This window comes from Marmota marmota, unplaced genomic scaffold, assembly GCF_001458135.2.
Source record: "Marmota marmota marmota unplaced genomic scaffold, marMar, whole genome shotgun sequence".
NCBI lineage: Eukaryota > Metazoa > Chordata > Mammalia > Rodentia > Sciuridae > Marmota > Marmota marmota.
Window position 1 is genome coordinate 74348621 of NW_026000026.1, and position 14353 is coordinate 74362973.

The 14353-nt window shown below is 43.4% G+C and overlaps 1 protein-coding gene across 7 annotated transcripts in view; it reads left to right on the forward strand.

Moving 5' to 3' along the window:
- Arhgap26 (Rho GTPase activating protein 26) overlaps nucleotides 1-13603 on the forward strand; it is a 411269-nt gene extending 397666 nt beyond the window's left edge. For all 7 annotated transcript variants that reach the window (XM_048811731.1, XM_048811728.1, XM_048811733.1 and 4 more), the window contains one exon: nucleotides 7859-13603. In XM_048811731.1, the coding sequence (XP_048667688.1) occupies nucleotides 7859-7947 (89 nt within the window). In that variant the 3' untranslated portion in view covers nucleotides 7948-13603. The remainder of the gene's footprint in view (nucleotides 1-7858) is intronic.
- The last annotated feature ends 750 nt before the right edge of the window (nucleotides 13604-14353 follow it).

The window sequence follows — 14353 nt, forward strand, 5'->3', positions numbered from 1 at the left end:
TTTGGCTCATGGTTTGAGGTTCCATTGTTGTAAACCTGTGGTGAACTAGAATATCATGGTGGAAGGGTTATGGTAGGGCAAAGTTGCTCACCTCATGGCAGCCAGGAAACAGAAAGAGAGAGTGATAGAGGTGGGGGAAAGGAGCAGAGACAAAATAAACCTCCCCCCCACACACACACATACCAACTTCCTCCAAGTAGGACCTACCTAATGTTTCCATCACCTTCTAATAGTACCATCAACTGTGGACCAAGACTTTAACATATGGCTTTTGGGAGACACTTAAGATTCAAACCATAATAGAGCTTAACACATATTAAGCATTTAATATCTTATCATTGAGATCATCATCATCATCATCATCATTCTCTCTGTTTCACAAAAAGGCCCTATCTTTTCATAGTTCCCAAGGACTGTCTCCTTTTTAGCCAGTATGGCCCAAGCCTGGCTTTTGGCTGGGCAGTAGGTGCTTCACCTCAACTCTATGGGTCCTGGCTATACCTGGAAGGGCCTTACATTCCAAGCTGGAGCAAAGATGAGTTCCTGGGGACCAACCCTTGACTTCATCAAAGGGCTACCACCTGTGTGCTCACCCCATGTATCTGCTTAGTGGGGATGTTAATCAATCTTGGATAGACAGAATAGAAAGCAATACAGACTTGGGGGAGAGGGTGATTCCCAGGTCACACTCAACCCTGGGCCACCTGGGCCAGCAGAAGCAGGATTAAGCCCAGAACTGCATGTGGCCTGATTGGCCTGCTGAGCCTGTGTTTCCCTTTATGCTTCTCAGACCTCAAAGCACTATCCTTAAACCATTGTTAACTTTCACTTGGGTATTTTACAAATCAGAGTGCAAAAACCAGCCTAGCCACCTCTGCTGCCAGCAGCTGGTGTGTTCAGGTCCCAGCAGACTGGCAGGTCACAGTGGGTCTGCTGAAAGCAATCCCTGAGCATGTCATCCATGAGAATCCCCCTAATAGACCCAGTTGTAACATGACCATTTCTGCAATGAACCACAATGGGCTGCATTGCTCAGATTTCTGTCCCCTGCTATTGGCAGGGGAGGGGCTTCTGCTCAAAGGTAAGCAAGGTGTGAGAGAGCCCCAAATTTGTAAGTGAACCAGGAATTGAATTTCCATCCTCCAGGTCCCAGTTCCCTGCTCATGTGTGCAAGGGACCATCTTATTCCTATCAGCTATTCACCCCAAGCACACAGAGGACCAAAATATGCTTGCATGTGTTAAATTGTCACTCCTTTGATCAAGTGAAGTCTTTTTTTTTTTTTTTTTTTGGTACCAGGGATTGAACCCAGGGACTCTTAACCACTAAGTCACATCCCCAGCCTTTTTTGTATTTTATTTAGAGACAGGGTCTCACTGCATTGCTTAGGGCCTCAGCTTCCCGAGCTGCTGAGATTACAGGCGTATGCCACCATGCCTGGCTTCTTTTTACATTATTAAAATACCTTTATTGAGATATCCATATACCATTGTGGATTTACCCATTTAAAATCTACTTTTCAGTGGTTTTTAGTGTATTCAGAGTTGTACACCCATCATCTAATTCCAGGATATTTTCATCACCCTCCCTCAGGAAATATCCACACCCCCTACCAATCATGCCACATTTACCCCAGCCCTCCTCCAGCCAGCCCAAGGGAGCCACTGATCTACTTTCTGCCCCAATAGATTTGGCTGCTCTGGATATTTCATACACATAGAATTTCACAGTATAACTGGCTCTTTTTACATTGTATAATGTCTTCAAGGTTGATCCATGAAGCCTGTGTCAGAACTTCATTCCTTTTGTGGCTGAATAATGTTCCCCTGTTCGGATCTATACCACATTTTATTTAAACATTTATCAGTGGATGGACATGTCATTTGTTCCCACTTTGGGCTGTTATTAGTAATACTGATGTCCACATTCAGCTATAAGTTTCTTTGAAGACGTATGTTTCCACTGGTCTTGGGGATACACCAAACAGTGGGATTCCTGGGTCACATACTAACTCTTTTTAACTAAGGAAGTGCCAAATTGTTTTACAAGGAGCTTGTATCATTTTATATTCCTGCCTCCTTTCCTGTGAAGTGTCCTTCTGAAGAAGTTTAAATAGTTAACCAAAAAATAAGATACTCACGTGATTTTTAACTGCCAATTCCATTTCTTCCCAGCAGGGTGCTCTACACCCACCCTAAACTTGGTAATCATCATAAATCTCATGGTGGTAAATGAGAGCAGGAGAGAGGTTGGGTTGAAGGGGTCCGGGGCCTTACTGTGATCTCCAGGAGTCGTGGCAGAGTTCACTGACCCTAGTTTGTTTTTAACCAGCAATGCCAGTGACCTTTCCAATTCCCTAAAGAACAGTGCCAAATTAAACCTGAAAGAAAACACCTCTTGGTGTTAACTGAGCTGCAGTCAAAGATGGAACTGATGAAATGTTAATCCACTTTTTAGATTGGTTTGGCTGATAATATTTTATTAGGTCCTATTTTTATTAGATTCCTTCACCTCTATATGAAAAATCAGGCATTACAGGAGAAAAGAAAACTATTGATGGGTTCAACAGAGGGGTCTTTTTCCCTTTCTGCCTCTCATAGGTTTACTGCTGGAGGTATTAGGTAAGGGCTGTTTAACTTGGATGCTCTGTAGCTGTCAAATGAAATCATCACACCAATCAGAAGAGAGTTTCCTAATGACAGGTTCAGAAGGCACGTGGGCTCCTCTGTGCTGTGTGTATGTTGTACCTCTTGTATTTTTATTTTCAGGAATAAAGAGGAGGAGGAGGAGGAGGAGGAGGAGGGAGAAATCTCTATCAAAAGTCTAANGTGTTTGATTGTGTGGTGTGTGTGAGAGGAGGGAGGGGAGGAGGGGGAGGAGGGAGGAGGGAGGGGCACATGGAGGCAAAAGGCTGTTGTTTCATAAGGGTTGATCTCAGCCTTGGACTCCAGGCCCCTGCCCTGACTCAAGCAGCTGCTTTGTCAGCTCTTGGACTTTGGTCAGTGGGGGGATGGACATGCAGTACTCGGAAATAACTCCAGTGTCAGCCTTTGCCAGTCTACTAGGAAACTGTGCACTTCACCAGGAGCACCTCACACAGTAACTGGAAAGAGAAATACCTCGTGTTCTCAAGAACATTAGTCATCTGGAAGCAGTGTGATCAGCAATACCTGGAAAATTCACATGGCAGTCACTAAAATTGGGTTCTTGGGATACTTTCATCAGGATCTGAGATGAGCTAGAGCCCTTGGTGGCAGTGCACAGGGTACAGCACTGGTGCTGGGCAGGGTTATCCCAGGTGCTGCATGCTGATGGAGCGCATCCTCACCAGGGAGCCTCCAAGCTGCCCAGGAAGTGGGGTTCTGGGAGGGCTGCAGGTGGGGGGCTCTTTCAGCCTCCCTCACTGTCTTCACTGTGACACCCAAGACTGGGTCACCTCCACTTCTCACTTGGGCATGTCCACCAGCCACCTAACAGGTCTGGTCACTTTCATTCTTTCCCCTGCAAAGCATTCTCTATGAAGCAGCCTGTGGTCTTTGAAACATGGAAATCACATCATGTTATTCCCCGCATATAGTACCCCAGCAGCCTCCCCCTACTCTGGGAATTATTTATGAGGCCCTCTGTGGCCCAGCTCCTGCCCTTCTGACCTCCTCTCTCCCTCATTTGATATGCTGCAGCCTCACAGGTCACTTTTATGTTTTGAAATAGGGTTGGCAAACCCTATTTCCCCTGCCAGTCAAATCCAGCCCTCCACCTGTTTTTAGAAATAAAACTTTATTGAAACACAGCCATCCATGTTTTTTTTAATTTATTATAAGGCTGTTTATGAAAAATATGCAGACCACTGTTCTCAACTGACCCCAAACTCTTGCACAGCTGAGGACCTTGGTACTTGCATTACCACCTCCTAGCTGATTTCTTTTGGATCATTCAGGTTTTAGCCTTTTGAGCTCCTCTCTCCCTACCCAGATCCCTATCCCAGTCTCTCTCTCCTCTTAGCACTACCTGAAATGATATGCTTGTTTATTGATTGATTATCCCTCCCTGGGAGCAGACTCTTGTCTGCTTGTTCTGTATGCTACCAACAAGAACAGTGTCTGGCACACATTAGTTGCTCAATTGTTAAATGAATAAATGTATTTCAACCATACAGAGGTCCATATCGCTTCCAGTTAAGGTTTCTTCCCCCAGGGACATTAGTGATCTTAGTCACACACTTGCCCCCAGTCCACAGTGAGCTAAGGAAGGGAGGGAACTTGAGTGTAGGTGCAGGGGGATACAACTTGAGTTATAGGGCATAGCCAAGGACATGGCTGAGGGAGAGTGGGAGGCAAGAAGCACACCCATTTCAGCAGCACCTTATATTTATTATATGCTTGGTGAGCTGGAGAGCCGCCCAGGCAGCCTGCATCAACACCTCTAGTGTTTCTATGGCACATTGAACACTGGTGCAATTCAGAGTGCTGGGCATCAATCAGTGCAGTTCAGCCCACCAAGCTCTCACTGAACATCTTCAACATTCAGAGCACTGAGCTAGGCCAAAGCAGTAGAGGTTAGGACCATAGACTCTCAGGTCAGGTGTCCTGGGCTCTGATATGCTTCCATCCTATAGATATATTGTCCAAAGTATCTTGTCCAAAATTACACAGATACCAGCTGTGTAATTTTGGACAAGATACTTAACCTTTCTGAGCCTCAGTTTCTCATTGGTAAAATGAGGATCCTAGCAGAACCATCTCCACAGTCACTCTGAAGATGAAAGCAGGTGATGTGGAAGCACTTATCAGCAAAGGGTCTACCGCTACACATGTCTACACATGTGTTGTCATTCGGATCTTTAAGGAGCACATTCCCTGGTTGAATAGAGGCGGGATATAGGATAAAGGGCTTGGTCTCTGAAATCAGACAATTTGTGTTCAAATTCTGTTTCTACTGTTAAGACCATGTATAAATTAATTCACCTGCCTGGGCCTTATTTTCTCATCCATAAAGTAGGGATGAAGATAATAATACAAATAAGGACAGTGAAGGTCAGATAATCAATATATCTATAATTTTGAGCACACAACTGCTTGATAGTGAGCATTTCTAAATGTTCCAACAAGCAGGGGGAAGTATTGAAGTTGTCACGCCAGGGAGTGCTATAACACAAACCAAAATGCACTAAAAAACTATGTGGAGAATCAAAGCTTCACATTGGAGCAGTTTATTAATAGGATCCCCAAAACACTACATGGGATGTCCCATGAGTCTTCTAGGAGTCAGGAGGAGGGAGCGAGCAGGTGGAAGTGATTGCATGATTCTAATGAAGCTGGGGCTTCAGCTAAGTCTTAAAGTGATGACAGAAAACTGAAGACGTCTGGAAGAAGGGACATCTGGGGCTGCCTCCCTCCTCCATCAGTTAATAAAAACTTGCAATTTAATTTTTATTTCCATCTTTATTACATAGGCATTTTGCACAGAAAAGTCAAAGCTCTTCTGTGCACCAATTAAAATACAGATTCCTAGGCTCCAAGAATCTAGAGATTCTTCTTTAATTCATTTGGTGGGGCCCAAGAATCTGGTGAGCATGCATGTGATGATGATTCACATGATTGGCCACTACTGTCTCATAAACCCTTACTTGAAGACCCTGTGCATCAGCAGACTGACCCAAGCCCTGCTGCATCCCCTGCCATGCCATATGACATATGTCTTGGCCTCCAGTTTGAAGGGCCTCCCTTGTCCCCTCTGATTTTTCCCTTAATCTGCAAAATATGTCTCTGGTGTTTGCAGATGGTACTACTTCAGTACCTATGCTGTTTGAACAGCTGGCCAGGAAGGGCGACATGTCTATAGGAGGTGAACTTGTGTGCCCAGTGTATTAACGGCTCAGCCAGGAGCTATGCCGTGAAGCTGGGCGGGCGGGTCTTTTGGTTGTTTTTTATTTTGTTCAGTTGGTTTATTTTTTTCTTTCTAGGCCTTTCATTTTGGGGAATGGGTTTGACTTGTTCATTTTGATTCTCAACCTCTGAGGTTTCCTGATGCCTTAGTGGGTACAAAGAGTTGGCCCTCACCCAGGTTTTACTAGGGTGTCTAGTCAGCTAGTCCACATGACCAGACAAATGATGCATGGTCCTCCCCAACTAACCTTACCAAGCATTTATGATGTGCCTGGCCGTGGGCAGTGCTTCACCCTTATTGTCTCCTCTAATTGACACAAGAAGGGGAAAGATGTCATTGTCACCACTTCATAGGTACAGAACTGGAAGTGATATTGGCAGCTTCAGCTGGGCAGGTGGGCTGAGGACAGGGGTATCTGGGTGCTGTTCAGGGGTGGCCTGAGACCTTGGTGACTAGAAAGGCCAGATGGCTTTTAAGTTGTGTGTGTTCTTGTGTAGCACTTCTCACCAGACTCTTCCTTGTGTGGGTTGCCATGGATGTAAAGTATCCTTGCTTACTTCAGCTTTATTCTTAAAACCTAGTGAGGGGCTGGGGTTGTTGCTCACCAGTAGAGCGCTTGCCTCGCAATGTGAGGCACTAGGTTTGATCCGTAGCACCACGTAAAAATAAACAAACAAAATAAAGTTATTATGTCCATCTACAACTAAAAAAAAAAAAATTAAAAATTAACCTAGGGCAAGAAACTGTGCAGGATTTTGGAGGCCAAGGAATAGACGTGTGACCTGTGCTTTCCTAAGGAAGCATGTGAAGCAATGCATTTGACATTGATCTTCTCTAAGCCTCAGGGCCTGTCCTTTTGCTCCCTCCCCATTTGCTTCCTTTGGTTTCTGTTTTTGCTTCTTTCCCTACAAACCGAAAGTAGAATTATATAGTAGTGTTGGGGCGGAAATGCTTTTCTAAAACAAGCTCAGGAAGTTACTTAATTAGCCCAGGAAGGGAACGGGGGAAATTCATTTTTTTCCAAACAATCTCATGTAATTGGAGTTTTCCTAATACATTAAAAGTAAATGTCCTGCCACACCCCAGAGATCTGCATGTCCCCCTTCACAAATGCGGACACCTCCCACCTCCTGGTCCCACAGCTCCTTCTTTCTTCCTTCCTGCTATTGACTACTTCGCAGACTCAGCTGGATTTTTCTATCATCTTTGTAATATCACAGTGGTTTCCATGGAGATGAATTATGATGTCACAAAAATGGATCTGTGTTCTTTGGATACTGAAAAAATCAAAGGATCAGTAAACTTGGGAAGTGGCAGTAGAAGGAAGAAGAGGACAGCTTTCAGACTTGTTTATAGGAAGGGGGAAATTTCTAGAGTTACAGAGGAAAGAAAAGTAAGGATGTGGGAGGGACAGCTCACTCAAAGGCTGCAAAATGAAAAAAAAAAGAAAAAAGAATTTGCAAGGAAATTAGAAGCAGAGGGTAGGATTTGAAGGAAAATAAAATACATGATTAAAAGCTAGACGTCATTAAAGACTAGTTCTTAGCAGTCCTTATGAGCACTCTACTTGGTGATACTGAGTAGCTAGGTGGGTACATGGATGGATGGATACATACATGGATGGAGCACCCAACTGTTAACCTCTAACCTAAAAAATACAAATCTGTCACTTAAGTTGGAACAAGATCTTCACAAAGCCATTCAAAACCCTAAAATTGCATGCAAAAAATTTTAATGCCTATGTCCGTTTCCTTTTTGTTGTGGAAAAAAAGTTCAGAACAGCCTTCATCAGAAGGCTGATATCCCATGAAAGGTTAAGAACCTCTGGTTTAAACAAGCCCCAGAATTATGTAATGTAACAAGTGGTTGCACTTATTCCCCAAACTTCTTGACACACACACACAACACACATCCAGCATTTGCGCTATGTATAATGTCATTTCTTCTCGCCCTCTCTCCCCTTCCCATACAGTCCATCCATCTCAGGAGCCTGGCTGGTTGGAGGGGACTCTGAATGGAAAGACTGGCCTCATCCCTGAGAACTACGTGGAGTTTCTCTAACCATGGGCCCCAGCAGAACTGCTGAGCTTTACATGGTATCCATGACAACCGCTGATTCCAGTGTTGTAGGCCAGTTCTCATTTTGCCACTGAGAAAAGCAGGAAGACTAACTCCAGTGCTACCTGTCGACATGAATGTTTCTGGGAACTTGCGTCACCCATCTCCACAATCATCTCAGCTAACGAGAGGCAATACTGGAAGAAACAGAAGGCAATCAACAGAGGAGGCCATTTGATTTTGATAAGAGAAAGGCTTGCAAAGCTATTTTTTCATGAGTGCCCTAAACAGGGAGCACTGATTTTGTTTCAACAGTCATTCAAACCCCCAACTTTTAAAGGAGGAAATAAGACATATGCAATCCCCAAGGGCACACAGCATAGCTAAGTTTGACAGAGGAAAAAAAAAAATACTGGCACCAAGGTCCAGGCTGGGTCCCTTGCTTTTGTTTACAACAGTTGCTCTTTCTGTCCTGCCTCTAATTCTGAAAACCCACAGTGCTGCAGACAGCTGGGTCTGTCTGTTTGCATGCAGGATGGAGAGGGGTGACAGCTCTGTTTATATAACATCCAATCTCTCACCATCTCCAAAGCAGCCGTTGGCCCATCATCAGCAAAATTCAGTCCATTCCTCTTATGCAAAGGAGCATGCACACTCCCTCCTGAGCTGGAAACTTCTCTGCCATTGAGGGCTGCCGTCACCTAGTAACCATGGCAACCCAACCTACTCTAAAACCAAACCCAAAAAATAAATAAATAAATAAATAAATAACACACACCTCTTTGCATGACACAATCCCCTTCCCCATTTTGGGTTTTTGAATGGTCTTCCAATCACCTGGAGCAGAGGATCAAGGAATTAGGCTCATCTATTTGGGGAAGACAGGATAGCAGCTAGGAACTGTTGCCTCTCTAATGAATTTCAGAGGTATCAGGATATATTTGGAGAAAACTCCTCTAGCAATGTCTTGAGATTATAAATAGGCTTAATATTTCTGTTCTTCATAGAACTGGTATTTGCTTTCTAGAGGGTAAGATGCCTCCTTCCCAGTGGGTGACTGTCTGACTGGTTCAGTTGTGTCCTCCCATTCACTTGGTCCCTCTTAGTCACTAGTCCCTGCCCTTGGGGATTCCCACCTCTGGCTCTGTTTGCAGTGTTTTGGGCTGCTGAGCACTGGTGCCCTGTGGTTTTCAGGGATGCTTCCCAGGCTGACTCTATGGTCTATAGGATAAAAGGACATCTACTACATTCACTGCCACCCAGAAAAAGGGAATCATTTCTCAAGCTTTCAAGGAATGAGATAAATATCATAGGCCATTGGAATTCAGGAAGACACCAGAGTTGGGGGCATGGATGATGGAATGGATACCTTCTAAGAAAGGGAATTTCCTACTCAAAGGGCTGGGTCTTGTGGAAGATTGTCTTGGATGGGGAAGTTCCACCTGGACATTTCAAATTCACTTGACCTCCAAAGAACAGAGTCGCCATATCTTCCATGTGTGAATCTTCTTATAAGAAGGACAACTATAAACTGTCAATCTCCCCAGGAGTCCCTTGGAAGGCAGCATTGCTCCAAAGTGTCCTGTTTCTGGAATTCCATTAGGGACCTCTAATGAAGAAAAGAAAAACTTGAATTGTGTTGAATTACTGTATCTTTTTCTGTCTTTTTTTTTTTAAGATAAACTTGTAAATAGAGTGATTTGAAACACTATATGGCAAAGTTTTATATTTGATATTCTTTAAGCTAGTTGCTTCACATTTAGGCTGTGATTGCTGAATAAGTGTGTTTCAGAGTGAGAGAAAGGGGGCAAGGTGGAAGAGTCAAGGTCATTGTGCCCTCTGGCCTGGCAGCAGAAGATATGCCCATGTGCCTGCTTTCTGCCAGCTCCTGTTGATGGGTGCAGCAGATCGAAGTGGTTTGGTCTTCTCTATTTTACATGTGTTTTTGAGCATTCTGGGATTTGGAGATAGAAAGAGCATCTTCAGGCAATGAGATTTTTCCAAAAATGCCCACTTAGCAGTAAGCTAAAGCTCAGGATTCAAATAAGTGGGTCCAGGGATGAAGTTTTTTATTTGGGAGGGGGGTTGTTTTGTTTTGTTTTCATTTTGATTTGTCTTGTTTTTCATTCTCAGGTGTATCTCTTGGTGTACTCCAAGGTGTTAAGAGAGAAGGAGATGGGACACTTGGTTTACCCCTTACTTCTCTCTGCATCTTCTAAGGCTTTATCCATGGGGACACTCCACTTTGTAAATTGAGTCTGTAAGTTAAAACAAAAGAGCCAGCTGCTCTGGATCCTTAGTTCCTGATGTGCTGCTGCTTTCGCTTTTCTCCTGCTCTATTTTACCTCTAGATTCCCTGCAACCCCCAAATAAGAAAAAGACCCCAAGAGGGATGTAGATTGTGTCATTACAATTTTCAAGATGGCTTTGAAGCTAGCGGAGTTTGTGATTCACTATTCAGTTTATCAGCTCCAGGATTATACAGCTGATATCTAGGAACTCACCCAGAAGCAAGTGAGACATAACACTTGAATCAAAGAAGAATTAAGCATGTACAAGACCCAGGCAGAACTCAAGAAAGTTATTGTTGAAACCCAAAGAGAAAAGGAATATACTAATGTGTGCCCAGCCTGTTCCCTATGGGCTTGGGAACAAGGTGGGAGATGAGGGGCATGCACACTTATTTACATATCATTGTACTTTCCAGATTTAAAGAGCCCAGGATAATGCTTTTGATGCATTTGATGTTTTAATTTGTCACCTGACCCATAGTACTTGGAGTTTAATGTAAAGGAACAGAAGTACTATGGTGGAGCACACTATATAGCCACTTGGCCCCAGCTTGAGTACTTGGAAGTGTGTCCTTCCCCCCTGAGATGGCCCTGTGTTGAAGCTTCTACCAACAGAATCTTTTAGGCAGACACTTCCCAGCTTCCCTGAAGCCATTCTGGGCCTGTGACAGCTGTTCTGTTTAGCCAGGCTTCTCTCCCTATCAGCTGAAGAACTGGAGAAACTGTCCAGAATATGAACCAACCAGTAGGAAGGAACTTGAAGATTAAAAATGAATTTTAAACTGGGTGCTGTGGCATATTCCTGTAATCCCAGTGGCTTGGGAGGCTGAGGCAGAAGGATCTCAAGTTTAAAGGCCAGCCTCAGCAACTTAGTGAGGCCCTAAGCAACTTAATGAGACTCTGACTCAAAATTAAAAACAAAACAAAACATAAAAAGGGTTAGGGAAGTGGCTCAGTGCTTACATGCCCCTGGGTTCAACCCCTGGAACAAACAAACAACAAAAAAAAATGAATTTTACTCTCTCCATTATCCAGGCCTCCCATCCCTAATTCTTTCTGCTTGAACAGGGAACTCTAAGGCAGTTTAGAGAAATGAATTGGTATCAGAGTAGAAGATCATCCATGAGGATCCCAAAGCTCTCCTAGGAGCCTTGAGTTTCCTTTATATGACTCATAGCCTGAATCTTTGGGGGTTATCAAGCTCCGCCTTTCACTCCTCCTTCAGGCACTCCCAGAAGCCCACAGTTAAACAATTCCATGCCAGGAGAGGATAACTTGCATCACATCCCTGCCCCCAGGCAAAATCCTGACTTTCACAAGACTAATGAAATTCTCTGCAGTTTTTCAAAATAAACATGCCATACCTCAGAGGAAAGTCTTTCTGTCAACTGAGTTTGCCCCCCAAAATGGTAATCCCTGTCACACTAAAAGCTCTATCTTGACTACAGAGGCTCCAAAAACATTCCTCATTGATGGCTGGCAAACAGAAGGTACGCTGCAGGTAGCCAGGTTGTCCGTTCATGACCATTATTGGTACATTTTGTCCTCTGACTTCTGTTTCCAAAAGCAAGATTGGATCAGAGTTTTATATAATGGGACACCCGGCTGCACCAACAGCCACCATGACACCCATTGTTTGCTTTGCTATTGAATGTTTTACGAGCAACCATGTTCCCCAAATAGGTAGCCAGCACTGAAGGAACCAAAGCCTCTTAGCTGCCTGGCTTTCAAAGGAATGTCCTAGGTGTCTGTCTAGGGAGTTATCTATCATCTCTGGCAAAGTTGACAATAATCAATTATGGTGACAGTCCTGCCCCACATCTCTTTAAAGTCAGCCAGGTGCCCTCTCACACACCCTGTGCTGGTGTTTAAAAAATGTCTCTTGTGCTCAAATGTGTTTGGCAGTCACGCTGATCTTCTGGGTGCTGAACCACTTCTCCGTAATTGTAGCATCAAAATGACAACAGTGCAGAGCATGGAACCTTGCACAATCCTGCAGCATGCCTGAGATACTCCAGCAAGTAATAATTAGCTTTCTTCCTTTTGCCGCCTACAGTACTTGTCTAACTGAAGAGCTTCCCAAAGCAGACAGAGAGGCCACATAGAGAATCCCGATGTGATTCAGAGCCAGCCCTTGCTGAAATGTAGTCTCTCACGGATGCACCTCTGTTCCCGAGAGAAAAAGTATTGGATGTAGGGAGTGTGGCGAACCATTCTGAGAAACTCTGGATTATTTTAGAGGGATAAAATATTGTTTTTAATGGGGAGGAAAAACAACTACAGAAAAATTTCACAATTAATATTTTTACAAAATCTTGGTGGGACATTATAATGTGAAAATGTCTTTCAATGTGGAATGGTTTAGAGAGCAAAGACAGCTCAGTCCTAGACCCATGGAAGGAGAACAGTTAGCCATTGTGTCCAACTTCACAGTAGCATAGTCAGTGAGAATCAGAGTATTGATAACCAAAATGTCCGAGTTCCTGGAACAGCCCTCTTGAGGCTATGACAGTCTCTGTCATTATATACCATTCATTTGTACAAAGTTGTCCAAGTGAACACTTATAAGCAGCTTTCTTGGTTATTCAGATGCCAGGATCAACCTTATATCTGTGAAAAGATATATCTGATGATTCTAAGGTGTAAATGTATGTGCTTGTGTGTGTGTGTGTGTGTGTAGTATATATCTACACATGTAAAGATACAGACTCATACAAAGATCCACATGAGGAGGCTGTTGATTGCTTAGCAAAAGATCAAAGATGTAAATTAAGTGCCATTTAAAATCTGTGTTCATATTTATCAGGTAGTGTTATCTGCAGCTATGTTCCTTCTTAACTTATTAAAAGTCATGTTGAAAAAAGATCAGTTCCATAGACGCTTAGTAGCTAATGCTAGGCTAGTGTTCAAAAACACTCTAAAAGACAGTGTGTCCATATTTTGGGAAAGAAACTATTTGCATGTTTAATTCATAATTTAGATTACCTCTGAATATACTGTAAAATGCTGTGTGATATAATATCAATAAAGTACTTATAAAATGGCACTTTAATGTTTTCTTTAAAAAAAAAAGAATGCACTGTTTTAAACTTCAGTGTTGAATATTGACTGGTGCATAGAATCAGTTTCCATAATTAAAAAGTTATCTGTGACTAGGATAGAACTTTTCCCCTATTATTAGAAAAATATTTTACTGTGTTCAGGCTTTTTAAAAATGTGCTTTGGTGTCATACGTGTATCTATAAAAAACACACAATTTCGGTCAAGCAGCCTCTAAAACTCGGCTTTCTTATATTTGCTTGGTTATGTGACAATCCCTATGAAATGAGTGGAAGTATGACTTTTGAATTAAATGACTTTTCCATTTGGTGGTATGTCTGTTTCTTGAGTTTCTGATAGCTTTGGCTCAAAGTATTTTAATATTTCTTCAAATGAACATGTAGACTGTGATCAAAGATCCCAAATCGAGGCTCCTGCAGTTATTTTTGTGTGTGTTTGTTTTTACAGTGCTGGGGATTGAACCCAGGGCCTCACACATGGCCTGCAAATGTTCTACCACTGAGCCACACATCCCCAAGCCTCCTGCAGTTATTGGTGACAACCAGAGGACTGATTTTTTTAATGAACTCTGAGGAGCTTTATTTCCATTTAGGAAGAGGTCAGATGCTAGTGCACTTTGAAGATGGGTTAATCAGGCATTTTACACAATGAAGCCCCCAAAATTTATGTCCCACATTACATTTCTGACTTTGTCTCCCAGGGGCACATTGTTTTATTTTTTCTAAATTCACTGTTCTGATCAACTGCTCTTCTCCTGAACTTCATGAACACAGTATGGAATAGGCAAAAAGCCCCAACACAAGCAGGCCAGCCCATGTTCCTGAGTCTTAGTCCTCAGACGCCTTTCAGGAACATCCTGCACTGCAGCCTGGGACCAGGTTTATAATGAGCTCCCAGCTTCTGCTGCAAGCTGAGCCACTTCACTGACATCTCTGAAGGAGGGAGTCTGGGGAAGCCAGAGCTGTGAGAACTGAGGTGAGGCTTCTGACTGCAGCTGCTTTCCTGGGGGAGGAGGACGAATGTGAGGCTCCCTTGGTGCCTGAGTCTAAGGAGAGGAC